The following is a 27,518-nucleotide window of genomic DNA, read 5'->3' as shown; positions in this document are numbered from 1 at the left end:
TGACTGCTGACGTAGCAGGCGAAGTTGTTTCTGATATAAACACGTTACTTGTAGCGACCAAAACCAAGAATTTACCCGTAGTAGACGTGTATGACGATTAAGCTTTGTTCTAAATCTAAGGGTCGATTTTTTAAGGAAGTCTAAAATCGTAGCCGACGTCAAACTATTCTCAACACCCATACAAAGAATAGCTTTTGGCTGATATTTAGAGCTAGTTGAAAAATAGGCTCTTGATATTTAAGACTTGGCTGCCTTGGGGTGAGTTAGTTCACTGATTCTCGAACTTTTTCATGCTTTCCTCGCCGTTTCTAGAAAGAGATTATAGAATCTACAAGGGCCCAGGAAAGCGGCACTACTCACTGGGCCGTCGTTTCAATAACTGACTTCAAGACTGCTTGATAGTTTTCATTTAAATGGTCACACTTTAGGATTTCATCCAGACTCAGACGTTCGAAGAACCTTGTACAGCGTAATAAACAGTATCATAGGGAAGTACTGCTCAGCAGCTTTCAGTTTGAATGGTCACACTGATATTGCGTGATCTCTAAGCTAATTAAAACTCTTTAATTGCATTATCAAAAGATCTCTTTTTTAATTATAATTTCTTCAAAAGAAAAACCTGGATCATTGTATAATTCGATTCCAAGGATTTGATTGGCTTTGCTGCCATGGTATATGAGCTATTACACCATGCCCCACGAATACTTTATACACTATACCTTTTCTTCCGGTCTTGTTTTTCGAAATAGAATGTGGCAAGATTTAGCGCCGGATATTTGTGGTTGTTTGTAAAACCACTCGCTCTTGTTGGATACGAGATGTGTTATAGCCAACTCGGCGCTACTCGCCTCGTTGGGTATCTACCATCTCGTATCCAACGCGCGCCCGTGGAATAATAGACCAAGGAGATATACATGACATGAAATAAGGGACCATAAACAAAGTTAAAAAAACGTCTATTAACAAAAGCTCTTTTGAAATGCTCGGTCTTACAAGCGGCAGTATAAATTAAAGTTAAGACCCGTGATCTCACGAGTTTGCCGTGTTGGGGTAGAAGGTAACAGGTCTTGTGGTGGCCCAACTTGATTTTATCTCAAGACCTGCATCAAATAACAGAATTTAACTCAGCGCGCTGAAGAACCTTTCTATTCGACTAAGAAACTTGGAATAATAGGCAGATCAGTGATATTCAATGCCATACTGAAAAAAAAAGACTGTATGAGGCTCCTAAAAAGGAATATCAATTTGAGAGTTCAAAGTTTGGCTCGAATATAGGAATGGTTTTGACCATTAGTTGCGTTCATTAGTAAGAGATTTCAGTTTGGGTTCGGCAAAGCAAAAATTTCGGTGAAACTAGCTCAGTACAAAAGAAAGCGGCTTTCGTTAACGAAGATGGACAATTATCAAATACAAGAAAGATCCTCGCAGTTCAAAATATATGTTTCATATATTTACATTCATGGACAATTATCTTGTAAAAAGTCCGTTAATTCCACTTTGAACTTATAACAGCCGGGGAGATCCACTGTCCAACAGAGTTTAGCTCGGCCAATAAATCACTTATCGCTTGTTCTAGTTTTTGTTATTAATTTCCTGCATGTGATATACACCGACTGAACAATAAGGTCGAGGGAAAATTATCCTTACTAACCATTACCCGACTTACCATAACAAAAAATATACTTGGGGCGATCTCGAACAACGAAACAATGGGCCTAGACAAGAAACAATGGAACTGCAGATTATCTGGGTCGATTGAAAACAGAGCTAGGAAAGGTGCAGGCCTTCTGTCGCACTGGAAGAGTCTGAAATAAACGGTGTTAATACATGATTCATCATGTGATATTGCAAATTATAAAGGGACACAGATAATTTAATACATCTACCGGACGGCTGAAATCTTTAAAACCCCATCAGTACCTGCAGTAGCCTTGATTTGAGATAAATGAATTATTTTAGAGTTCTGTAGTGAAATCAGCCCGTAAAATTACAAAAACACGCGAGGCATTTGGAAGAAATAAATTTAGCATGTTTGCCTCGAGACATAGCTCAAAGCTCATTTCACCAAAAAAATATTTTGAAAATTTACACTAATTTCATAATTGGCTGGAACACTAGCTGTGATGCCGGATAACCTATTTTCACTTAGAATCACGGAATCTTACATGCACACGTGTTGCAGTTGGTTATCAAGTCCATCTTAGACACGTGAAAATTATTTAAATATGACGGCACGAAACATTCGGTAAACCTAACAAAAACACAAAACCGTTGTCCATACACGATAGCAACGAGCAGAGTCAGATAAACGGGCTGGAAAGTGCTTACGTTGGCTATTTATCAGTGACCGGTATACACTTCCTAACGTGTGATTTTCCGCACCTTCCTTGTTAAACAGAGGGGAACGTTTTCCGTTTTTTAGACGCAACGTGGGTTGATTTCGTGCCTCGGAAGTAATGAGGGAGTTGGTTTACAAATCGTGACATCAGAATATGAAGTATGACACAGGGAACTTAAGTTGCGTATATAAAATGTCGGCACAAAAAAACTGAATCAGTTTAGTCAACTATCTGTGGAATAGTCACCAATACATTAATTTACAAAACACAGCTTGAAATATACTGGAAAGGAAGAACACTCTGTATTCACAAGGTGAGAAAACTTTCTTATAATTTTGTCCAATGTAATATTATTATTATTGTATGATTTTTGCCTGAAAAGCCGTTAACTCGTAACGTTGTCCGTAAACACGGCTATAACAATGCGAATGTTTTGTCTTTAATTTTCAAGTTTACAGGGTTCACAAAGTAGTAATCTCAAATATTGTTAAGAGGAGTTTGGGATAAAAAAAAATTTAGACAATGATCGCAACAGGTTATCAGCATGTTCCCGCTATACTAATCCAGTGGTATTCTCAAACCTGTATTTTCACTTCAAACGTAGGGGTCATGTATGTTAATGAAAAAAAGTCGCCCAGCCAATACATCTAGATGGCATCTAACACGCACATTACGTAATCTCATGGGAAAGAATTTTTTTCTTTCCCTGAAACAATTTAAAAAATATTGCCATTACTCATAAAACAAGTCTCAACCATGTTGGTTCAAGTTCCTAATTCGCTGACCTCTGGTTTTCTTTTCTTACAATGTTGACCTCTGTTTTTCTTTTAACCATTCGACATGTCTGTCCTTGTCTAATTTTTGTCCTTTTCTTTTTAATGACAATTCTAACTTAGTCTCATGATAAAGGCCTAAGAATTCGTGGGTTGTCGCGTGATTCTCTTCTGAATTATTTGTTGTTTAGCGAACGTAGTTATCTAAAACACCGCAGGTTTAGTTCTGACAGTCCAAATATCATTTACCGGTCCTTGAACGCCAAAAAAATGTCGTCCTTGTGTGGTCACGAAAACGGATCGTATTTTTTCGCATGCAATTGCGCAAAAATCCGGAATAAACGAGAATTGAGGGAAAATCAGTTACGACTGATAAAGAATAATAAGGCTTATTTTTCAAGGTACGTAGATGTATTTTAACACCTCTGTAGGGATTATTTCGTGAGAAACGCTAATTTGGCACACTGTGCATGTGATAGGTTTGTTCGCGTGATCGCGCTGTTTTTCGTGACCATTTGTTTTCGCAGTGTGTACCCAGACTGCCTCGCGCCGCTGGGCGTTGCGTGACGCGTGCGCAGAACAGATTTGCCACACCGCCACATGTGCGTTCGAAAGTTCAGCAGACTCACTCACTACAACAACGATCCCAGCGAAGGGATGCGAGAGGAAATCGCTCCTTCTCTAAAGTGATTTTCCTTCTCCCTTTCATTTCAGCAAGCTGCTGAACATGCAACGCTTCTGAGGCGTAAGTTAACACCATGGAACTAGAATGACTTGGGTGGCAGAAGCATCGCGTCTTTAATGGCTGTGTGCAAGAGCCGGACTTTCATGGCGTTCCCCTCGACGCGTTCCCAACAGCCGTCGACGGGCTGCCACAATTCACATTACGCTCCACAGCCACAGCAAGAAACTCAACCGGATAGACCAATCGGTTATGGAGCTTTTGGCGTAGTGTGGTGAGTTTTTAGAGCCAGCAACAGTTTCTTTTATCGTATTTTTTCTTGACAATTATATCTACATGTTATACACAGGTCTGTGACAGATCCGAGGAATGGAAAGAGGGTCGCTTTGAAGAAAATGCCCAACGTTTTTCAGAGTCTGACGTCTTCGAAAAGGGCTTACAGGGAACTCAAGATGTTGTGTTTTTTCAAGCATAATAACGTAAGTCAAAGTTTTTCTATGCTCTTGGCCTATAAGGCAAATATTTCTTTGAATGCCGAGTTGTTAGAATGGTGAATATTAATATTCAAAGAGGCACCGGCCGGTGGCGTTCTTTCGACTTACGCCGTTCACAAGGAAATTTCGCTGTCTGTGGATATCAAACTGATTATTCTTTCATCATGTAGGTTCTCTCGGCTTTGGACATTGTTCATCCCGGCCACGTAGACTTCTTTCAAGAGATGTATCCTTTGTTTCAAAAGAAAAAGTTTGAATGTTGAGATATATTTACCTTTGTAGCGTGACAGAGTGCGGTTCTGAAACAATCGACATTCAATTTCAGACATAGGTTTAGCCGGAGAAGGGAATGGCGATGCTCTGTCGCTCACATTTGCCGTTTCATGAAGCTTTCTGGAAAGGAAGTTGAGTTCGGAAGGACTCTTCAAAACGAGTATTAAACACGAAATCTTGAACTTCACTTTCATTTTAATAAATATTCAAAGCCTTGCAACAAATATCAGTCGTTTAATTTAAGAAATGAATTAAAGAAAGGTTGTGGCCTCCCATAGCGATTGTAGAAGGGTGTTTTTCGTTCGCAGTGAAAAGACAAATATTTGTGGGTTTTTGGTATTGCATAAATTTTGAACTTGATTCTCTTTGTTGAATAACGCTTTGCTATCGGACTGATTTTCGCTCCCACCTGTTGCTCGGCAAGTTCCAAGACGCCGACATTTCGTGCCAATTGTTTGCCAGTGGCTATATTTAACATAAGTTTTTTGGCTAGGCCCTCTTATTTCGTTTTCGTCTAGTATTTCTGCTGTCGATTATGGCGGTGTATATTAAACTTGCGTACGTAGGAAAGTTCGGCTTTCTTTTGTGCGTAATGTCGAGTTCCGGTACGAAAATGTCCCATCTGTATTTTGAACCCATGACAACAAAAGATGTAGCTTCCTTTGTGTGATATCCTGTCATTTTTAAAGAACCGAAAGGATCTGATAGTGCGGAACTTATTTGGCATCTGAGACATCATTTCATTTGTTATCTAAGTATTTCGCAAACCTGTGTGGTATTTTTAGCATCTTTACCAGATCTTTTCCGCTTTATGTGGAACTGTGTTCAGGCAATTTACAAGATTCCCTAATTGAAATCGTAGTATACATCATAGCCAAATTGGCCAGCTTTTATCCTACAAATGTCGCTATTTTCTTGGTGTTCGGAATTTAAAAATACTGTACTACAAACACAAATGTGAACTGAACTTCCTGGATATAGAAATCATTCAAAGTATTTTACAAAGCTTACAATACAGTAATAATCATCATTTTGAATGACGAAAAAGGTAAACTGCTATTTGAAAGGTCACCTGTCAATATCTCCATGGCATCAGTTGTTCTTAAAAAAAATCTTTCTATTTTGATTGGAACAAAAGCCTAGCTTTTCTTTGTATCTTAGTAAAATGTAAAATTGTGTTGTTAGATTACGTTCAAAAACGCTTTGGACTAAGTGTAACTAAAAACTTTCAAGAATGTTCAAGATGCAAAATGACAATATTTGGCAGTGAGAACTGTGCTCATAGCATCATAAGCTCAACAGTGAATGAAGCAAATTCTATAAATCTTACAGTTAAAGTTTTATTGTGAAAAATCAACACTGTATCATGCAACAGAGGTTTAGACCACCAAAGCAAGCTTATTGGAAAATTAAAAACAGTGCCTTCCTTACATTGTTATCTGCATAGGTGCAAACGTTTGTCATGTATTGTGGTTACTTGTTTCATCCAGCACTGTACATTTTCTTTAGTTTTTAATTATTCCCATGACATTTACACCTTCTTTGTATTATCTGAAAGGAAGGAAAAGTTTTGTTGTTGTTTTCTCTCTGAAAAGAAGCCTGCATGAATTGCATTCTGCCCTTTCCAGGGCTGCTATTCAAACCTCTTCTAAAGCCTCAGTATTTTATTTAAATATCCAATAGTAAAGGTCTTTTTGTCCCATTAAAATAGGGAACACAAGTGTAACATGTATATAGGCTGCAAGAATTTTGATTGTGCTTCCTTCAGTAAATTAACAACTACAGTACAAGTTTTTGTTGCATGTGAACAATTTCCTGTTGGCCTTTATCTCGAATATTAATTTAAGTCTCCTTTCTGACTTTCTCTAAATCCTTTGAAATATCAGTCCAGTGTATCTGTCGGTTTCCTGCACCAAGACTTCTTTGTTGTATCACCTAGCTAGTTAGTAGTTTTTCTTTTCTCTTGCCATCAATGCTATGGTTGACAGTGGAAATAGATTCATGTTCATGTTCTGTTGATCACTGTTAGGAAATACTTAAGACAATTACAATAAATTTTATTTGTGAACACATAATAATAATAATAATAGTAATTTCTCAGGGCTGTTGTTAATCTTTAGAGAAAATGGCTTTGCAAGAGAAACCTCTGGTAACTCCGTTTAAGTCCCCCATTATTGTTGAGTTTTAGTTATTTTCAAACTCAAAGTAGCCAGCTATCTTTACTATAGTTTTCAGCCATGCCATTGGAGCAGGCTGTTTTCTGCTAAAGACAGCGCTGGTTCCAGCAAGTTGCTTAAAAGAAATAAGTATTGCAGGACACTATTTTTGAACTTCTGGGTTAGCTAGAGTACATTTTAAACCTGAAACAAAATTGTAGATTTTTTTAGAACTCTGCCATATTACTTTACTGGAGTTGGAAGTAGTTAGTTCACATTTAGGTGTAACTTTAGTTCTGTTTTAAGTTTTGTCTCTCTATTTAAAGGTTGGTTTGCTCATAGTTGTGGCTGTGAGAATAATTGTCAAAGCCACAACTATGAAATGCAAACATTATCCTCAGGTAACTTGCAAGATTCTATCAGTGAGAGCAGCTTGAGTCATCCTTTGTAGTTTTTATAACAGTCTCAACTCCTTGGGGTTTATAGTCACAGCAAATGTCTTCAAGTTTTTAATTTTATTACATGCATGCCTTGAATTGTTTTAAAGCCGAAAATCCATGCTTGGAGCAATGAATTTTTTTTCCTTGGAAGGTGACAATCAAGGCAATAGCACCTGTTGCCTTCACAGCTTAAATAAATTAATTAATATTTTATGTTTTTATGTAAACTAAAGGTATGCAGCAGCCTATCACATAGCTGTTACTCCTGTAGAAGTGTGTGCAGTTAGTGTAAAGTAAATGCCTCAATGTATTTACGTCATGTAGTTAAACTCGTTTAAGAAAGGGGGTTACTTTCAAAAGAAACATTGGTGCTGCGTCGGTGGGGAGTAGAAACCATAGTTTGGTTTTATAAACAGAGTTGATAAGGTAATTTGGCCAATGTAACTTCAGAGATTCAAGTGCTGTTGTTTCAAACATTACACATTCTTCAGAGTGAATAACAAAGGACGTTCATTAGCCCTTCGTTAGAGTGAAAAACAGGGCTAACGCCCAAAATGGCAGTGCTCAAATCTCTTTATGGTGGTCTAATTACCTTGGCAACTCTGACGATAAAAACTAAACATTCGTTTACGGCCATGTGTCACCTTTTTGCTGTCTTCTGTCCACATTCATTTACATGTAATTTGGTTGTTAAAACAATTGTTGACCCTGTCTGTAATGGCTATTTGAAATGTTTTAAAAGTTTTAATCAAAATAATAGTACTGCCCATCCCTCAGAAAACAGAAGTATCATTTGAAATGGGTCTAAGGGATGTAGCTTAATATAAAAATAATGTAATTACTTACGATGCCATATTCCTTGACTTGCTGTTTATTAGATATATAGTTTCAGAATTAATGCAGTCTGACTTGCACAAAATCATTGTGTCCCCTCAACCACTTAGTTCAGATCATGTTAAAGTTTTCCTGTATCAAATTTTAAGAGGTAAGTTTTTGGATTGCATTTTCTCAGTAGAATGTAGATAACTAAATATATCTGTGGTGGCCTGAGATTCATTGACTTGTTCATCTGCAGCATACATAATGAAATTTCAACCTTCATGTTCTCTAATATATATTCAATTTCCAAGGTTATATTATGAGTTTTCAAATTACCAGCTCCTAGTTCGCTTCAGTTGGTAGAACACTGCAGTTGTATTCCAGGACCAATTGGGTTAGAATCCATTTGTGCACATTTCTACAAATGTTGAAAAAAAATTAAAAACTTAGGGTGGTTTTTATTTGGAAAATCAAGACTTTGGATTTCCCAATGAAACACTAAATCCAAAAACAGTTAGACACACTGAAATCCTTCCCTGAGATCAATTTTAATTTATTAACAAATCCAAATAATATTTTATGGATTTGCTGCTGCTTCTTTTTTCCTTGAAATCCAGCAATTTGAAGGATTTGCAAAACTGTTCTCATGAGCAGTGGTCTGTTATCCACTGATTGCCTGAGTGTGCAAGACTGAAGCTAGCCCTGCAGCTATTTTATGTGCAAAAGAGTAGAAGCAAGTTACAGTCCGTGGCTTCTTAGGGACCAAAAATAAAACCTTTAGTACAATCTTTATATGCCTATAGAACACAATTTGTTCCATTTTGCTCTTGCATATATCAGTCATTTTTGCTTGACATTCACATGGTGCTTCGAAACCATTACAGGATACAAAATACCTGTGATTGGATGCAGTTGCAAATAGCAAGCTTGGGCCTTCCTCAAGTCGCAAATTTCTGAATATAATGTCTTATATCTCATACAATCATTTCTTATTTGACAGGACTAAAATATCTTCACTCTGCTGGAATTTTACATAGAGACATAAAACCTGGAAATTTATTAGTCAACAGCAACTGTCTTTTAAAAGTAAGTATTCTGGTTATACAGTTTGATTTCTGATAAATTGCCAAATTCTCCTTCCAAATTGCCCTTAGTTATGTTCCTGTTGGCTTGACATTAAAAACGTTCATCCTTTTGAACAATATTATTGTAATACTTGTACTAATCATTTGATGAATTCAAGTATAATTTTTTCTTAGAGCACGTTATTGTTGGGATTGGATTCATCATCTGTCATAATAGCCATTGCTCTATGTCCAGTGATTTATCTGTAAAGCCTGTTTCACACTTTCTAGTGACATAACGATGTAAGGGCAAAGTCAAGCAAATGCAAAATATAAATTTATGCAAATGTTTCATGTCCCAAAGTTGAGCATTGTAACATTTGATAATGACATAAGCATAACTACATAAAGAAAAAATTATCTTTTCTTGATGTCGTTATGTCCATGTCATTTCATGTATCCCATTATGTCAATAGTGTGAACCAGGCGTATCATCATTATTCTAATTTGTAGCTGAACATGAATTTGTTCATCTGTACTTGTGTTATGTTTTGTTAACAGAAATGTTGTCACTGTTTCTAGATATGTGATTTTGGTCTTGCCCGTTTAGAAGAACCACATGAGAGTGCAGTCATGACACAGGAGGTAAAGAGCTGTTATAGGAACATTTGATCAACATAAGAGCATTTTATTATAAAAACGTCGTGCATGAAGTATCATCCAAATGATACTTAGGTGCAAGGGCCTTTGTATTGCAGGTGTCAAGACCTTAGAAATTTAGGCTGTTTTGTACTATTACAATACATATTGTGCATAGATTTGAATAACATTTTATTTTTTTATATTTGTGATAAAGCTGTGAATGAACTGCTTTTATCAGTTGCACTCGTCTGACACTTTCAATGATGCGTTTGTGACAGGTAGTTACTCAGTATTACAGAGCACCAGAGCTTCTTGCTGGGGCAACCAACTATGGTCAAGCAGGTATGTGCAAATAACTGTCAGTCATGTAAAAAAAAAAGGCAAAATTTGCAGCATTCTTCACAGCTATGTTAGCTATGTTTTGCTGAAGAAAAAGAAAACTTTTAAGTATTATTAAAATAATAATAATAATAATAATAATAATAATAATAATAATAATAATATAAGCACCCCATCATACCATTTTATTTGTAAATAGCATATGGATGTTTTTTACTGCTATAATAATAATAATAATAATAATAATAATAATAATAATAATATTATAATAATAATAATTTATTCACGTGCTATTTTAAGTTTCGCTTGGCTCACAGGTTACGCTACGCGCCCTGTGTTGCTTTCTGATACTGTGCATACAGATAGTTTTACTGCGCATAATAATAATAAAACGTTTATTGAACTCTCTTGCAGTAACTTACTGAATTAACGAGTTATATCACAATGAAAACAAAATAAAGCCAACTAATTATATTCTGTATATGGCTGTGGCTTGAATGGCCTGCGGCTAACACTTTTTAATTAAAAGGACTACAGTAACTGTAAATACTTCCTTGTTTTCTTCTCAGTGGATGTGTGGTCAGTAGGATGTATTTTTGCCGAACTCTTGAGTAGAAAAATATTGTTCCAAGCTGAGAGCCCAGTTCAGCAGGTAATAAGGACTGTGATTTTATATAATTTTTTTTGTCTTTGATATTATCAAACCCTGCTAGTGTTCAGAACACACTCAGCCATCCCTGGTATTTTTGGTGGGAGTGCTTTGCCGAGACTTACATTGCGATGCGCCTTACCGTGGCCACCCAAAGTGTTTTCAATAATTCGTTGTTGTGTCACTTGACTGTTGGACTTTGCAAGGAGGCGTGACCGTTGATCAAATTCGCGGATCTGATTGGCTAACTTGTAAAAAAAGTTTGTCGGGTGGCTACGGTAAGGTGTATCGCACTGTAGATGTTGAAAAATATTTAATTTGTTTTCCCAAGAATAATATGACAGGGATGAATTTTTAGTGCAGAATTAGAAAACGTGACCTGCAAAGAAACTCTCACTGTTGTAGGTAAAAGATAATTAAAACTGGGAATGAAACTCTCACACCCTACCCCGCATCCTCAATTCCTCATAATTTTAAGAGACTATAAAGTTGTTGTTTGGTATGTGATGAAGAGCAGACTGGTACATGTTGAGGCACTGATAACATTTCTATCTTTCTTTTCTTTGTAGCTCAACCTTATCATCAATCTTTTGGGAACGCCTAGTCTTGATGATCTATGTCGCGCAGGAGCCAGTGAAGGGGCCACTAAGTACATTCTTCAGAAAAGACATAAAGCAGTAAGTTTTGTTATACTATCAACAGAAGTGTTTGAGCTGTATGGACTGTTGAGGTGTAGACAAATATTGTGAACCTGTTCTGGTTAAAATGACAACAATATTGGTTCTTAGAAATAAAGTGAAAGTTTGCTCTCCATGAGCTTTATGGATGCTCTCTAACTCACCAAGATAAGTGTTTTCTTCAGTGTCCAATTACTTGTGACATTCATTAACAAACATGGCAACTTTGCAACCTGACTGGCACAGGACCAGCTTTGTGAATCCTCTATCTTCATCTCAGAGGCTGAAGTAAATGCCAGGTCTCCATTATGTGTATAGTGTTTTGGGGGCTCTAAAGAGCACAAAGAAATTGCTAAGGAAACTTACAAAATTGCTGGGGTTATTTTATTGATATACCAACATTCTCTGTATGGTGGATTAATTACATACAGTACTTAGCTGCTTCTAGTTGTTTTCACTCTGAAAAGTCAAGCCTGGGCAAGGGCATTATCAGCATAATTATCTCAAGTGCTGTATAATTAAACGAGAACACCTGTGACATAAGCATAAGCACAAAAAGAACAAAAACTTTCGTTCTTCTTGTGCTTATACTAGTGTCGCAGTTTATGCTAATGAGAATGAGGGCAACACAAGCACAAAGCAGTCAACCGTTTCATCCACCATCTTGCTTAACATCAAGTGGAACTGGTATCGAGAATGCCATCATGAAATAGTTTTCTGCATGTGCGTCTACCCTTATGCTTATGTAGCTCGTGTTTTCATTTGCTTATCTGTATGCTTATGCTTATGATTATGTCCTGTTGAAAACCAGCCTTCAAGCACTATGTAGGGTTCCTGGTCCATGAGATTGATGCTGATTTAAGCATTTGTTTTCTTTTGTTTTTAGCCTGCTCTTGCCACTCTTTACAATCTCTCCAACCAAGCGACACATGAGGCCGTCCATCTTCTCTGTAGGATGCTTGTTTTTGATCCTGTGAGTAACAAGCTCAAAACGTCATTTTTTTTTTATTTGTTTCCATGTCTGTCAGCATTTCATTTTCACATTTAATTCAAATCAGTAGTTAAGGAGTCTCAGCTCATTTCTTTTCTTTTTGTCCTAGAAAAAGAGAATAACTTGTACTGATGCATTGTCGCACCCTTATCTTGATGAAGGAAGACTAAGATTTCACACTTGCATGTGCAAATGTTGTCACACCACACCAGCTGGGCGACAGTACGTTTCAGGTATGGTGCAAAACTCCTATGTGTTGGATTGAAGTTTTTTTCAGTTTCAAGACTTGATTATATACATGTACATGTATTATCAATGCCACCAGGTCTGCATCCAATATCATCACATCCACTCTAAGATTGACCTGTAATGTCATTTTAGACACTATGATTTCACATTCAAACCACAAGAACTTCCTCATCCAACTCAGAACATCTGGCTATGTTAGCACTTGGCCAGCCCCTGTGTCTGCTTCAGAACATATGGCTCTGTTAGCACTTGGCCAGTCCCTGTGTCTTCTTCCCTGGAAGAGAGAGTCCAAAAATTGTATTAAATGAACTCTTTAGAACCAAGTGAAGTGTCTTTTAGTAAGATTTCCTTGTTTTAGAGGAATCCAAAGGGGGGACTTGGCTGTGTATTGGCTGCTAGTCTGGATAGCAAGGTTATTTCTGGTAAATTCTCTCCTGATGGTGGCATTGTAAGAGGAAACAGTGAAAACAATCTACATGTAAATCGTAGGGAACCATTTTGTGACTTTCACTGTCAGGAATGCATGAATTTGTATTATTTATTACCCTTTTGCATTTTAAAGTAGTTTTCACCTGGGTTTGCAAAGAAGCTTCCAAATAACTGAAAGGTCTTGCTGTTTTTCATTGCAGACTTTGAGCCTCTTTGTCCATCAAAATTTGATGACAGTTATGAAGCAAACCTCTTTTCAGTATCCCAAGTAAAAGGTTTGTACAAAGTTAAATTCTAACAAAATAAATTACTGGTTGAGTTTGGGAGTAGTTGTCATGTTCCTAACAAGAACAATGCACTTTCGAAACACTCGGGGACTATTTGTTCTTTTTTGTGTGTAGCTTTGTTTCTTTGATTGCATGATTACCGAATATCCGTTTTTGGAGCAGACTTTTCACTGTCCTGTTCACACGGGGTGTTGTGTACTGGAGTTCGCCAGGTCAACCACAGTGAAGTAAACGGCAAGGGCAGCAGGACTAATGCTTTTATTAGGATCAGGCTAAGCCGTCTATTTACGACTCTTGTGGTGAAAACTAAAAAGAATACAATGCACTTTAGAAACACTCAGGGACTATTTGTTCTTTGTTCTTGTCAGGAACGTGACAGTAATAATATTTGGTACTCTGTGAATGTATGGGTTAGAGGAGTCTTGAATCAAGACTGTCATTGGTGATATTTTAACTGCACCTCCAGACAATAATGAACTGCAATCAGGCATAATTTTTTTACTTTTACTGTAGTCTTGAAAAAATAATCTGAAAACTGATATATTCTAAACTAATTTATTTTCTCTGTCTTGCAGATTCACTTTACAAGTTTATAACAAACCGCCATCACAACTCAGTTCCTTTATGTATCAATGTAGCTTCTCCTTCTTTTAAAAGCTTTCAAAGGTAAGCCTGCTTCACACCTTCTTTTGCCAAAAACAGTTTTCTGTTGGAAAATAATTTCTTCCCCATGGCCAAGAAGTCAAGTAAACAAAAGCCACAGGCAACCCAGAGAGCCACAGCATAACCTAGTTCCGATAGCATGAAGCATCCAGCAGTACAGTATCTGTTCTCCAACCCCCCCCCCCCCCACCCCCACAGATGGGGTGCAATGCTAGTCTGTTTCCTTCCAAAAGCTCCCTCTTAGTGGATGCCACTCCAAGACAAACTTGCAGAATTAAATCATGCTGTACTCCACCCTTAATATTTAACCCTGTCATTGTCGGAACCAAATTTTCATGCCATAATTTTTAACTTGTGGATAAAAATTTCTATCCCACCATCGAAATGAAATTTACTGAGAATTCTTTTCCTGTGGAACTGCTTTTTTTGCAATCCCTTAAAAGTGATGCATGGTTTGTGCAATCTTGGGATTGAAGATTAAAAGGGCCTGACACTTGAAATTGAAATTTCTACCTTGTTGTCCATTTTGGTGGCAAGGCTGATGCTTAACAGTAGCTCGCCCAAGGAATTGCTCCAGGCACCTAAAGATTTTACTAGTCAGTCTTTGGCCTTGTGGAACCCTTCAAATGTTTCTTAAGGCAGTAGCCTTGGAAAGAGTTTTTTGTTTTGTTTTTTAAATTGTTGTTTGTTTTTTACTCATTTCTTGGAGTGTTTGGTTAGAGAAAGACAAGTGGTTGGCGTTGAAAGGAGCATCATTTTTCATGTTTAGTGTCTTGAGAATTATTTTGAGGATTAAATTGTAGCTTCTTTGGTGAACAATGCTCTTGATGGTATTGCTGTTTTGTTTTATTCATAGCTCTGGCGTCGCTCCACAGCCAGATCAGCAAAGCTCTCCACAGTTGTGGTAGTATATGTGGTCCCTGTTTTTAGCAGTCATTTTTTAGACTCAATCTTATCTAGTGCTGCTAGTCCTCTGCAGAGATGACATTGAAATCAGTGCTGAGTGGGTTATGATCAATATTGGTGAGAAAAGCTTTGGGGAGGAGGCCAATTTTATTTACACCAACAAAATTTCATTAGGTTTAATAATTTTATTGTTAAGAATAGGAGCAAATGTAATGATAAATAATTGTTACAATTTTATGGATTTATTTTTTTGCCATTGGTAAGAACAACAGCCGCTCTGTGTGAAGTCAACTGGAATTGAAACAACATTGAGCCATGGTTACCTCGTTGTTTGGCCTTGTATTGTTTTCTTTTGTAAACTTTTGATCATGTAAAAGGCACTGAGTTAATCCTTTCCACAGCCATTGTGACTGGTTTGTCCAAAGTTGGATAAACAGCCATTGTGACATAACATACAATATTAACACCAGGAAGAGTGTACAATATTAACAATAGGAAGAGGTGCCGTCAAGTTGTTTTAACCAACTTCGAGAAGTTCACCAAATTTTATGATAATTATTAAGATCATATTTTCAAACCTCCTTTATGGTATTGATTAGCTTTGTTTATCTTCATCAATTATTAATGAGTTTGAAAATATCATTTCTCACTTCATGCAGAGTGCTGTTCTGTGAATAAGCTTTAAAAATATATATATTATTTCCAGTTTAACTGTAAAGAAACGTGCTGTACAAATTACTTTGGCTGTAAATAGCTATGAGCAATTTATTTTCAAGGCAAAGAATTTTCTCAAATTATTTTTCTTTTTCTTCTTCATCTTCTTTTTTTTTTCCACATGGGCTGGTTGGGGAGTAGCCTGTACTCATGGATTGAGAATGCTTACATTTTGTTATTGGTCTATTGCAATAGACAACGACCCAATTTAATAAAATGTTTGCACCCTTAACCAACAATCTGGGCTGCAGTGATTATGCTTGCGTGTTCAAAAGGAGTCCAATAAAGATAGAAAGGCAGAGTTTTATGGGGGTTTTGAACTCTTTTGTTAAAAAGTTGAAACAAGACCTTTAGCTACAAAATAATTCTAGAACAACGAGAGGAAAGAGATCAACTCAATTCCTGAAATGAACAACTCATGATCTGTTCTAGCGCATTTTGGAAACAAAAATGCGAGAACTTGGCAAATGTTAGCCTAACAATTTTCAAGTTTCAATCCAATCCAACCTACTCTGTCTCTGGCCAGAGGCACTAACCAACAGTTTTATTGCACTGGGGGATAATTTGTTACAAAACTAGACAAGTATTATTTTTTGTTTCTGTTGACAGACAAACATTCTTGGATTTTGAAATGACATCAAATTTGTATACTACTACCCCTTAAAATGAGGATTTTCTTTTTTTGTATACATGAAAAACGAACAGCTTGGCTTCTAAACTACAAGTGTAGGTAGTTTATTAAATTTCCCCCAGTTTTGTTTCTGCATATTAATTATAAGCACTGAAGTGGTTTCTTCAGCAACATTTGTTTTTCATCTGGAGTATCTCTTTAAAGAGTGTCACTAAAGATAAAAATATCCATAAATCAAAAAGGACATATGTAGTTAAAAAATATTATTGAGCTCAGTTTGATTAACTATTGTTATGAAGCATATGCTGGCAATGCTTCTGTTGATGATCTGCAGCCCATGGTGGAACATTACAAGTGTTTTCTAACCCAGACAACTTAAAACGAGTACATTTGAATGAGATTGAAATTACTAGATGTTCTGTGGAAAATGAAAAAAAAAATTGAACGGTGAACAAAAATGACTTGAATCATTAGAAAGGCCATATAATTACTTGTATATAACCCATTCGTATGTCTATGAATGTAGAATTTTGTCCAAATTGATCCTTAAAATGGGGAAAAGATTTTCCTTTAGTGTTAAAATTGGAAGTTTTTTTTTTCTGCTGTCGACTCACTCTTGAAATAATATTCGTCTTGGTGGTATCTAACACTTTGTAAAGTTTTGGTTATGATAGCAAGTTTTCTAGTAATTATTAGTAAACGTTGTGCACTTTTTACCCAGTTTTAATTACTACAGCTATTCCAAGAGTCAAACAGTCTGCAACCCTTGAATCACCAATATCAACCTGTAAATTCTCTTCACTATTTTTCATACATTTCTTTTGGTGGCAAGTAGGGAGAAGATATTTATTTCAAGGTATTGATTGTCTTTGTGTTTCATCTTCTCTATATTGGTACCATCAGAAAATACATGAGCAACAGTGAGGAGAATTTGCGTTTTGGTGACAGGGCTGACTGTGGAAGATTAATATGGAGCAGTGATTTTGTGCTGGCTTGCTGTAGTTTGAAATGTCAGCCCCTTTAGTCTTACTTGTCATTAGAGAAATTAGAGAAACATTTCAGACTGCCTTATTACTGGAATTTTTAACATCTTTTTCAAGCACCAACATATTACTTACATTTTTTAAAATTCCAGTTTTAAAGTAGGCATGTCGCCAAATCTTCAGGCCAAAGTGGCTTGTACTGAATTGTGAAAATGAGACTTTTTGTGACCTGTAACATCATAAAACCCCAAGATTTCAAATATTTCAGAACTTTAAGAGAGGTACATTTTTTAAATAGTAGTTATTTGAGATAATGGGTTTTTATGTCGAAGATTTTAAGTCTTTCAAGGACAACTTGTAAACCTGCCTTGTTGCTCAAGGCGTTTATGTTTTATGACATAAAGAAATTTTCTGTCATTTTTATACTGCTTCCAGAAATCCATGGTCAGCTTGCTTGATCAAACCTTAATTCTTTAATCCCTAACATCAAACTAACAAATTCTTGTAACTTGTCCCCATACTTTTCTTATAAAAGTACTGGGGAGAAGTCATTAAAATATCAAGCAAATTCACCTTGGATGATCGTATCCTTAATTCTCATGACCTCAGCGGTTGAATATGCATTGATATTACAAGGAGAAATTTGATGCTGATCACTAAAGGGCTTAAAGGGGTTAGCAAAATAGATTACTGGCGTTAAAATCTTGCCGCCACATGAGCAAAAGTTGTATGTAAGTCATACTATTTTCTACTTTTTTTTTTTTTGAGAATTTTCCTCTTTATAAGATCTTTATTATTTGGTAAGGGATGTCAAACGCTTTTTTAAGCTCCTGAACAATTTTTCGTTTCTTTTGTTTTCTTTATGCTTCATTTTCAGCATTTTCATTTTCTTTACGCTTTCAGAAATGACATTCTCAAAGAAGTGTTTTATCAGTCACGATTAGGACTGAAAAAAATTGAGTTCTTCTTGTAGTTGATCATGCGGTTAGTGGATACACAGTGTAATTTTGGTAACCTTGGAACCTTCTTATATTTTGTCTTGTCAACTTGTGTTTGTCAAATGCAAGGGAAACTGCCAAAGATCGGCGGTTGCCTTTTTGGACACCTTTCGAAGCTTGGAAAATCTAAACTTCAGAACACAACAAGCAATTGAAACCTCTCGCAATTAAGTGGAAAGGAGACCTAAGTGACAGTCGTACCCAAAAATATGAAAGGACTCGGTGGTCTATCACCACATTGAATGGCGGCTTTGAAAAATGGAACCGTTGGACATCGTCTTCCTTGTAGTTGAGTAAATTTAAAAGCAAGATTTGATTTTTCCAGTTGAGTCAGGGATACCAGAGTTACACTGTGTAAATCGATTATCTTGACCATATCATGATATTAAACTAAGGAGAATTTTATTTTAAATCTTCAAGCTGTATAACTTTAAGCAGTGAAAGTATTTCACACAATATTTCGAAGATTTTTCATGGTAAGGCATAAAGGCGCACAATCCACGAAACGGTGCATTTAAGTAACTTGAACATTTTTTTCTTATTCTTTATTTATTTTCTAGAGCAAATTTAATATTTATATATGCTATATGTGCTTTGAAATGAAGCTTTTCTGTGCAAAAGATCAAGGTCATCATGGCGGCGTATTGGAGCCGTTAATGTTAATTGAATTGTAAAAAGCTGCGCTGAAATCAAGAAATTAAAATCGTCCCTTTTATTTACTGTTTTGTGTTGTGTTTGTTAGTTAAGCTCACTGGAATCTGCTGTGTTGAGCTCACTCCATCCGGTGGTTAAAAAACTAACTTTTAGTGCCATTTTCTGTGGCGTCGTGTTATTGTTTGGTTCAAACCAAATTTGAAAGCTTCAAAAAACAATTGTCCTTTGGTAGTTCACACTTTTCAACCACTTGTATACCTTGTCGCAAAATTAACACCGACCATCTCCTTGTGATCTGTTGCCTCTGGATGGGATGCAGTTATGATATCCCAGCTTTATGTTTTCGTGTTAAGTTGTGTTGGAGACAGCCTGGCCTGTAGAGAGTATTCTTGATGTAACATGTCAAAAATGAGGGCGAAAGCTTCATCAGGTGTCCAAACACCGAGAAACAGTGTTTTTATTGTTTCGAGGTGTTTGGAACCCTTGATGAAACACGAAACCTGAGTTTTTGACATGACCTCTCAACAAAATTTGCATAGAGAGCACTGAATAGAGCAAACGAGTCATTATTATTATTATTATTATTATTTTTTTTTTTTTTATTTTTTTTTTTTTACACGAAAATATGAAAAAGCCCGTACCGACGAGCGGCAGTTGTCAGTATCGTTATGGGTGGAGCAAATTCTCGGCATAAACATGGTAACACAAATTTCTTTCCTCTTTCATTCAGCCTAAAACTTCATGGGAACTGCTGTATCTGTTATCGTCAGATCGTTGTCGCTGCTTCGTGGCTGCCTCGTCCCCAGTCGCTCGCTCGAAACTGTAGGGGGTCTCCTTCCCATAAGCCCCCGCTTCGCTCTGGTACCCATGCTCCGCTAGCACGTATTCGCAGTCGTTCTCATAAAGAAGAGAGGAGACTGTGGAGGAGGCAGGCTTCGTGACTCAATTCTGTTTGAGGAGAAAAAAAAAAAAGAAATCTCTGCAGGGTAAACCATGCACGAAAAATAGACGAACAAAGAAGCATCTGTGAACTTAATAATTGAATTGTTAGTATAAAAATGCTCGTTGCGTAGATTACTTACATGGCTGATCCATCCTGCTGTGTTTAATTTCTTGATCAAAGCGTTCACCCTCAGGCCAAATCAGAATAATGATAAATTCCTTACAAATTACTCAGAACAAAACTTGATAGCTTTACTAGGTTGTTTAAGGCATTTATCAAACTTTCCTGATGTCGTTAGTTATAACTCACAGACTAGATTAAGTAATTGTACTGAAAAAAAGAATTGCATTACTGACGCACTAAACAACCTGACTAGTCCCCAAGATTGCGTACGCTCCTCTCCGGTCAAAATATAACAAGAAACAAAGAGAGAAAGGACTCTTTCATGTTGCTAAAAAATCTTCGCTCGGTAAAAGCCAAAAAGTAAAGGAGCTAAACAGAGCATGTTGTTGACAGTAAATAGTTGAGGTCTGGGTGATTATATAATACAATTTAGTTATGCATATTGACTGGAACGATTTGAATTAATTAACGCATACATGCATGGAGTAAAAACTAAAATAAACTATTTTTAATTTCCTTTTTCTAAGTTTGCCACTCCATGTCCGAAATTATTTACTCTAGATCTCGTATTTTTTAGCTCAATTAAAATATTTGCCTTTTAATGCCCTGACGCGTATTTTGATCAGTTTATTTTCTGCCGAACTTAATTCAAGACATGCACTGATTCATGAACATACACTACTCAATGTTTGAGTGTTCGCATTAGAGCTGAAACAGCGCCACGTTTCATTGTGAAATCAATGACGCAGATCAGACACAGTAGCAGGGTGCGCCGTCAGTTTGATAAGTTCAAAATAAGATCTGGCATTTCCGTGGAGTTTTCTGCTTTAAAAAGCCGATTTCGGCAATTTTGGACGCGCGCGAAATGGGGCTAAAGAGCTAAAGCGGAGTATAGTAAATAGTGGATGTCTGGGTGATTAATGCAGTTTTTGAACGAAATCATATAGGTATAAGGCGCATGTTTTTCTACGTTAAATAAAGTTCAGGCCAGTTCAAATTAGCTATGCAAAATGTAAGAAACGTTTGGGTGCATATATACGTCGTTTTCTTTTCTTAATTATTGTCACTCGACTGCCAATACTAGATACCCTTCATTTTTATTTTTGTAGCCAAAATAAAAAGTTTGGCTTTTTATTCCTTTGTTGATTTTCAGTGTATAAACAATTACTTTATTTTTAGTTTTATTTATTTTTCAAGCGAGCTTTAATTTCTGGTTCAAAGAGTATGCTCATGCAATCATGTGATCAGAATAGGCCGCCGATCATTCTCGACTCAGTTCAGAGCTCTTCCCTCGGTGTATACAGCTATTTCAATTAACGTTGTCGGTTCAAAGCATGAAGCTAAAAGACAAGACCGAAAGTTTACGTGGGATTTTTATGAATAAATTCATCAATATCAGTCATGCTTGGAGAAAACAATAGGTTGTAATTAGCCGTACAATGACCTGCACGAGCAGGGATGATTTTGATGAAATTATTCATAAAAAATAATCCCACAAAACATTGCGGTCTTGTCTTTGAGCTTAATTTTAATCCGACAACGTTAATTGAAATAGCTGTATGACATGGTCAAGCCAAGAGGCTCTGTGGTCGAAAATGGGCCCCGACTTGGTCCTTGGTCCCGACTTAAAAAAAACCCCGGCACGCTCCATTCGCGTCATTCTGAGCCATTCTCGTCCCAGAGCTTCCAGTTCCTCTTACTGGTTCTTGTGCCTAGTCTCCGGCGGCTAAGAGGGCCAGGCGGCTCTGGGGACGAGATATGGCGGCTTACTACAACAGCTGCACAGTCGATACTTGATAAGAGAAAGGAAGCAATATGGAAACTCTCAAGGAATTGATGACACCAAAAACCTTCAACAAATTCAGTTTTGGAGTAGTTATCGTTTGGATTCTTTTCGGAGCGATTCTGTTAGGAATCTTTGCTGGTCTGGAAAACAGCGAATCGAAGTTGGATGTATACTGTGACGATGCGAAAACTGTCGACAAGGAGCTCATCGAGAGAAAGTGCTTCGATCAATACCATAAGGAATACAACAAATTCAATATTCCTGTTTACGGTTTCGTCGTTGTTAACTTCTTTGTGGTTGCTATAGTGTCTGTGGTTTACTCGCAGTGCGTGAAGTCAAGAGTGAATCAACTGGAAGCAAGCAACAGGCGCAACGCGGCGGCAGATGTTGAAGGACAGATTGAAAACGGAAAGCAATCAAGCAGACGACTTTTTATCGCGTACTGTTCCCAACTTGCTTTCAGACTTGGTCTTGGAATCCTTTTTATCGTCTTGCAAACTCAAGTCCTTTATCCAAGTAACTTTCCCGCAAACTTTGAGTGTGCTCTAACAAGAGAAGGCAATAATTCAGGTTATCCACTTGCAAACGTTACGCGAACACAAGCTTACGAATGTCGCAATCAGAGAGCAAGGAACAAAACCTTCTGGACTGTTTCCGTGGCTGTGGTTAATGGATCTTTTGCCTTTTTGGTATTAACGGAGTTTTTCTGGATCTTGTCACGAAGTAGGAAAGGTAAAAAGTTCATGAAAGACTCGCAGTTTTTTTCTGATCATTTACCTAAGCAAGAGCAGCAGCACGAACAAAATCTGCAGCAAATTCCCCTGTTACCTCAGCAAGGGCCGCAAGAACAACAAGAGCCGCTGGATGAACAACATGAATCACGACTGCAATCATCCATAAAAAGCATGAAGGAAAACATATTAAACTACACGGAGAAACTTGTAGATCTTAAACAACCTATCCTACGTGATCCAGGCCAGGGCCCAAAACCTAAAGATCTTAAAATCGACGAAATTTATGTAAATCTGGCAATTTATGAAGGTAGAACTAACTATGAGTTTCCTAAAGATGGGAGCAGATGGGAGCAGCTCAGAGTATACCCTAAACCCGCCAAAGCGAATCAGTCTCGGTTTGAACGACCAGAAGATATCATTGATGCTCAAAACAAGAATGTTCTCGTTGTAGGTCGTCCTGGCATTGGCAAAACAATACTAAGCACTCAGCTTCTTCGAAAGTGGGCATCTGGTGACGCTTTCAATGATAAAGAAAATGTAGAAACGCGGTTTGATGTAGCCTTCCTCCTGAAACTCAGGCGCTTTGATAAATTGGAAACAAGCCTCGATCTTCGTGACTTGTTGACACGGGCAGAAACAGTAGAACGCGTGGATGATGAAGTCTGGGACTACATCATTAGAAACCCAACCAAAGTTCTTTTGATTTTTGATGGGATTGACGAAATGCCTACAAGGTCACATATCGCGACTGAAGATCACTCAGATTACAAGAACAATGTGGAGGAAAAGATGCCTCTTCATTGTCTCTACAACAAGCTAGCGTCTGAATTACTTCTCCGCGGTGCCACAGTCTTAACGACGACACGACCGACTGCTGCCTCGAACGTTAAACATTTGAACTTTGATAGAGTAGTTGAAATCCTTGGATTTACATCAGAGAAAGTGAAAGAATATGTCAAGAAGTTTACGACAGGTGATCAAGACGCCCGTGCAAATGAGACAAAAGCGGAGGCAAACGAAGCTACGCGGAGAAGCTTATGGCAACACATCAGCACAAACATAAACCTCTTCTCCTTGTGCTATATCCCCGTGAATTGTTTCATCATTTGTTCCTGCTTGTCATGGATGATCCTACGTTTCGGCGGTTCCGGTTTACCTACGAAGCTTACCAAGTTATACAGCATTGCCGTGCGACTGTTTTACTTTAGGCACAATGATAAATATCGCTCCGCTTCAACTGTCAATGATGATGAAAAGTTCATTTTGGGAAAATTTCACGAGCTACCTTCCCAAGTGAGAGGGGATTTCAAGAGACTGGGAGAAATCGCTTTTCAAGGGATTCAAGAGGGGAGACTGGTCTTCGAATCTACGGAAGTGCAGGGACTAGAGAATTGTGGACTGCTCCATCAATTACCGAATGATCGAGCCGGCCTTGAACTGGGTAGAACGCAATTCTGTTTCATCCATCTCACTGTTCAGGAATTTCTTGCTGCTAAGCATGTAACAGACACTTTATCAAAAACAGACGACTTGCGGAACTTTGTTTCCGATCACATACACAAAGGTACATGGGAAGTAGTGCTGCAGTTTGTGGCCGGATTACTCGAGCCTGATCCTGAAGGAAAAGTGCAAAACAGCGACATTTTTACCGAACTTCTTCCCAAGGACACATGTGAGAGGCTGATGCGGAAAAACCAATGGAAGCTGAGTTTAGATACGGAGCAACGCACACTGACCTATTGGCCAGCCGAGAGTGAACAAGACAAACTTTTAGCACTGAACTTATGTAGGTGTTTGTACGAGTTGGATGAACAGCATCGATCTATCATACAAAGCAAACTAGCAGAGATTAATTTCAATGCGATAAATTTTGGTGAATATTTGCTAGGACCTGCCGGCTGTGCAGCTGTGTTGTATGTCCTTAGAAATGCACCCGGAATATTTCACATAGAGCTATTTAAAAACAACATTGGGCCGTTGGGTTGTAGAGAGATCAAAAAGTTCATTGTCGACAGTGATTACAGTAATAGTAATTGCCAGCTGCATGTAAGGATCTTAGATTTCTCTCGTAACAACCAAACTGATGAAGGCGACCGTAATTGTAACCTAAACAGCTTAGACCTGTCTGTAAACAACATAACTGATGAAGGTGCTAAGCACTTGGCTGAAGCACTCGTGCACAGTAATTGCAAATTAAACAGCTTAGACCTGTCTGTAAACAACATAACTGAAGAAAGTGCAACGCACTTGGCTGCAGCTTTAAAGCACGGTAATTGCAAATTAAACAGCTTAGACCTTGCTGGGTGCAACATAACTGATGAAGGTGCAAAGCGCTTGGCTGAAGCACTCAAGGACGGTAATTGCAAACTCAAAAGCTTAGACCTCGCTGGGTGCAACATAACTGATGAAGGTGCAAAGCACTTGGCTGAAGCACTCAAGGACGGTAATTGCAAACTAAACGGCTTAGACCTGTCTTGGTGCAACATAACTGATGAAGGCGCAAAGCACTTGGCTGAAGCACTCAAGCAAGGTAATTGCAAAATAAACAGATTAGACCTCGCTGGGTATAACATAACTGATGAAGTTGCAAAGCACTTGGCTGAAGCATTGAAGCACGGTAATTGCAAACTAAACAGCTTATACCTGTCCAGGTCCAACATAGCGGATGAAGGTGCAAAGCACTTGGCTGAAGCACTTAAGCACTGTAATTGCAAATTAAACATTTTATACCTGTCTAGGTGCAACATAAGTGATGACGGTGCAAAACACTTGGCTGAAGCTCTCATGCACTGTAATTGCAAAGTAAACAGCTTATATCTATCTAGGTGCAACATAACTGATGAAGGTGCAAAGCACTTGGCTGAAGCTCTCATGCACTGTAAGTGCAAACTAAACAGCTTAGACCTGTCTAGGTGCTACATAACCGATGGCGGTGCAAAGCACTTGGCTGAAGCTCTCAAGCACGTGAATTGCCAACTAAACAGATTAGACCTCGCTGGGTACAACATAACTGATGAAGGTGCAAAGCACTTGGCTGAAGCACTCAAGCACGGTGATTGCAATTTAAACAGCTTATACCTGTCTTATTGCAACATAAGTGATGAAGGTGCAAAGCACTTGGCTAAAGCACTTATGCACAGTGGATGCAAACTAAACATCTTACACATCTTTCAGGAAAAAATAACTGAGGAAGGTAAAAAGCACTTGGCTAAAGCACTCAAGCATCGTAATTCCGAACGAAAGACCTTAGACATCTGTTATGATTAAAAACTTTGAAGATGAGAAGCTCTTGGTTTAAGTACTTAAGGACGGTAAACGCAAACTAACTTTAGCCATTTATACGAGCAAGTCTTGCACCTCTCGTATTACGGCCTGTAAACCTCCTTTTAAACAAACTAAGCGTCCAGGGCAAAAGTTACATTGTTGAAGCACTTAAACACTCTATATGTATACTATATATACAGATCTGAAAATCTTAGCAAAGATTGTAACATCAACTGAAGAACAGTTTTATCAGCAGCATGACCGAAAATTGTAACTGTTACTAGTAATTAAGTAGAGATTAACTCCTGTCAAAGAGAGCCACAGGTTTCCAAGTCTTTAGATTTGAATAAATTTGTGACATGAAGTTTGCTGTTTTGTGGTACATTTAGAAGTAACTTTGCCTTCAGACTGCGAACAGTCTCTGTTTAACTCGAGAATACGCGAATAAGAACGCTTGTGTTCTTCCTCTCTGGAAAATGCGTTTGCTTGCACGTGTGCTTATGCTTGGGTCGTCCCGGTTTACACGTACGGCGCAACGACGCAAGCATAAGCACAAGCACAAGAGAATGGAACGATTTCCATTCTCTTGGGCTTGTGCTTGCGTCGTACGTGTAAACTGAGGTGACGCAAGCATAAGCACAAGCGCAAGGAAAGAAAACTGAAAAACGGTGTCAAATTGTCAGCGAACATTCTAGTTACTCACGCGTTGCCATTTGTAAACTGGCGGCAGCTAATTTTTATGCTTCTGTGCTTGCGTATGTAACCTTATGCTTATCGCACGTGTAAACATCATTGTGCTTATGCTTGCGTAGTAGCTGTAAACCAGGCATTAAGGACGGTGCCTCCTAAAAAAGAAGTATTTTTGCGCCGTTTATGACTATGCGGGAAAAGCAGAACTTAGGAAGGGCCATTGGAATCCAAAATAAAAATTTGGGGGTGGGGTGTACTCCGCCATCAACACTAATACCGTATCTCAGATACTCAGAGGCTCCAAAGAGCGTTAAAATACATAACAGTGTATGGCAGTATATGAAAAATTGAAGCTTAATTATCTCTGGAAAATGCGTGGTTACTCCAAATTTTCTTTTTGGACTTCAAAAGCCCTTTATAAGATCTTGTTTTTCCGTATGGCTAAAAACGGCGCAAAAATGTCTTTGAATCAGTAGTAATCTTCCTTAAGAGACTAGAGGTTCCCGGACCATCCCGAGATGCGCCTCCGCCTCAATCGTGTGCTTATATTTCTTACTGCGTCTTTCAGTAACCTACACCCTGAAGTTCAACATTCCATCAAATGAAAATAATGAATTATTCAGTGAGTGACACAGGCATACTCGGAAAAAGGAAATCCGAGTGCTCCTATCGGATGCTCTACCACTGAGCTACAGGAGACTCGTTATGTTTTTCACCGCCGTCAGTCACTGTAGTGCACCTCTTGGAAAACAGACATTTCTTAACACTAGTGTGATGACATGAAAAAACATGCATAAATTTTTAAAATGTGGACTCACATCAGTATTGCAATTGTTAGTAAGGCAGGTATAGTAAGTATATATTGTAAGTATTGTAAGTATACTGTAATTACCGTTAACAATGTAAGTGGTGTTTAGTATTGTAAATATTGTATTCTGTGTCACGCAGGGCTAATGTAAATTGTTGAAAAACATATAAAATATATTCTGAATGGTCATTAGCTCATCTCCATTAATAATTATAATCTGCAGTAACAATTAACTAAAAGCAGTTTAATATTTTTATTTGTTTTAAGTTAATTTTGTCAATTTCTTGCGATTTTAAATAGTTGTTACTTTTCAATGAC

General features: G+C 37.7%; 2 protein-coding genes across 2 annotated transcripts; both read left to right on the top strand.

Moving 5' to 3' along the window:
- The first annotated feature begins 2,428 nt into the window (after positions 1–2,428).
- LOC146458937 (serine/threonine-protein kinase NLK-like) lies at positions 2,429–18,918 on the top strand. Its single transcript, XM_085090103.1, has 15 exons — positions 2,429–2,652; positions 3,827–4,068; positions 4,144–4,273; positions 4,459–4,514; positions 8,036–8,142; positions 8,977–9,062; positions 9,623–9,685; positions 9,961–10,024; positions 10,591–10,673; positions 11,240–11,347; positions 12,234–12,320; positions 12,448–12,571; positions 13,217–13,291; positions 13,879–13,969; positions 14,823–18,918. Exons 2-15 carry the CDS (start codon positions 3,914–3,916, stop codon positions 14,872–14,874), a joined length of 1,281 nt encoding a protein of 426 aa, XP_084946229.1. The 5' UTR covers positions 2,429–2,652; positions 3,827–3,913; the 3' UTR covers positions 14,875–18,918.
- Positions 18,919–21,091: 2,173 nt separating this feature from the next.
- Positions 21,092–26,043, top strand: LOC146458936 (uncharacterized). The gene is made up of 3 exons (XM_085090117.1): positions 21,092–21,214; positions 21,474–25,283; positions 25,545–26,043. The coding sequence occupies exons 2-3, from the start codon at positions 21,734–21,736 to the stop codon at positions 25,703–25,705; spliced, it is 3,711 nt and encodes a 1,236-aa protein (XP_084946243.1). The 5' UTR covers positions 21,092–21,214; positions 21,474–21,733; the 3' UTR covers positions 25,706–26,043.
- The last annotated feature ends 1,475 nt before the right edge of the window (positions 26,044–27,518 follow it).

This window comes from Pavona decussata, unplaced genomic scaffold, assembly GCF_977016875.1.
Source record: "Pavona decussata unplaced genomic scaffold, jaPavDecu1.1 SCAFFOLD_225, whole genome shotgun sequence".
NCBI lineage: Eukaryota > Metazoa > Cnidaria > Anthozoa > Scleractinia > Agariciidae > Pavona > Pavona decussata.
This window is presented reverse-complemented; position numbering and strand designations above follow the sequence as displayed.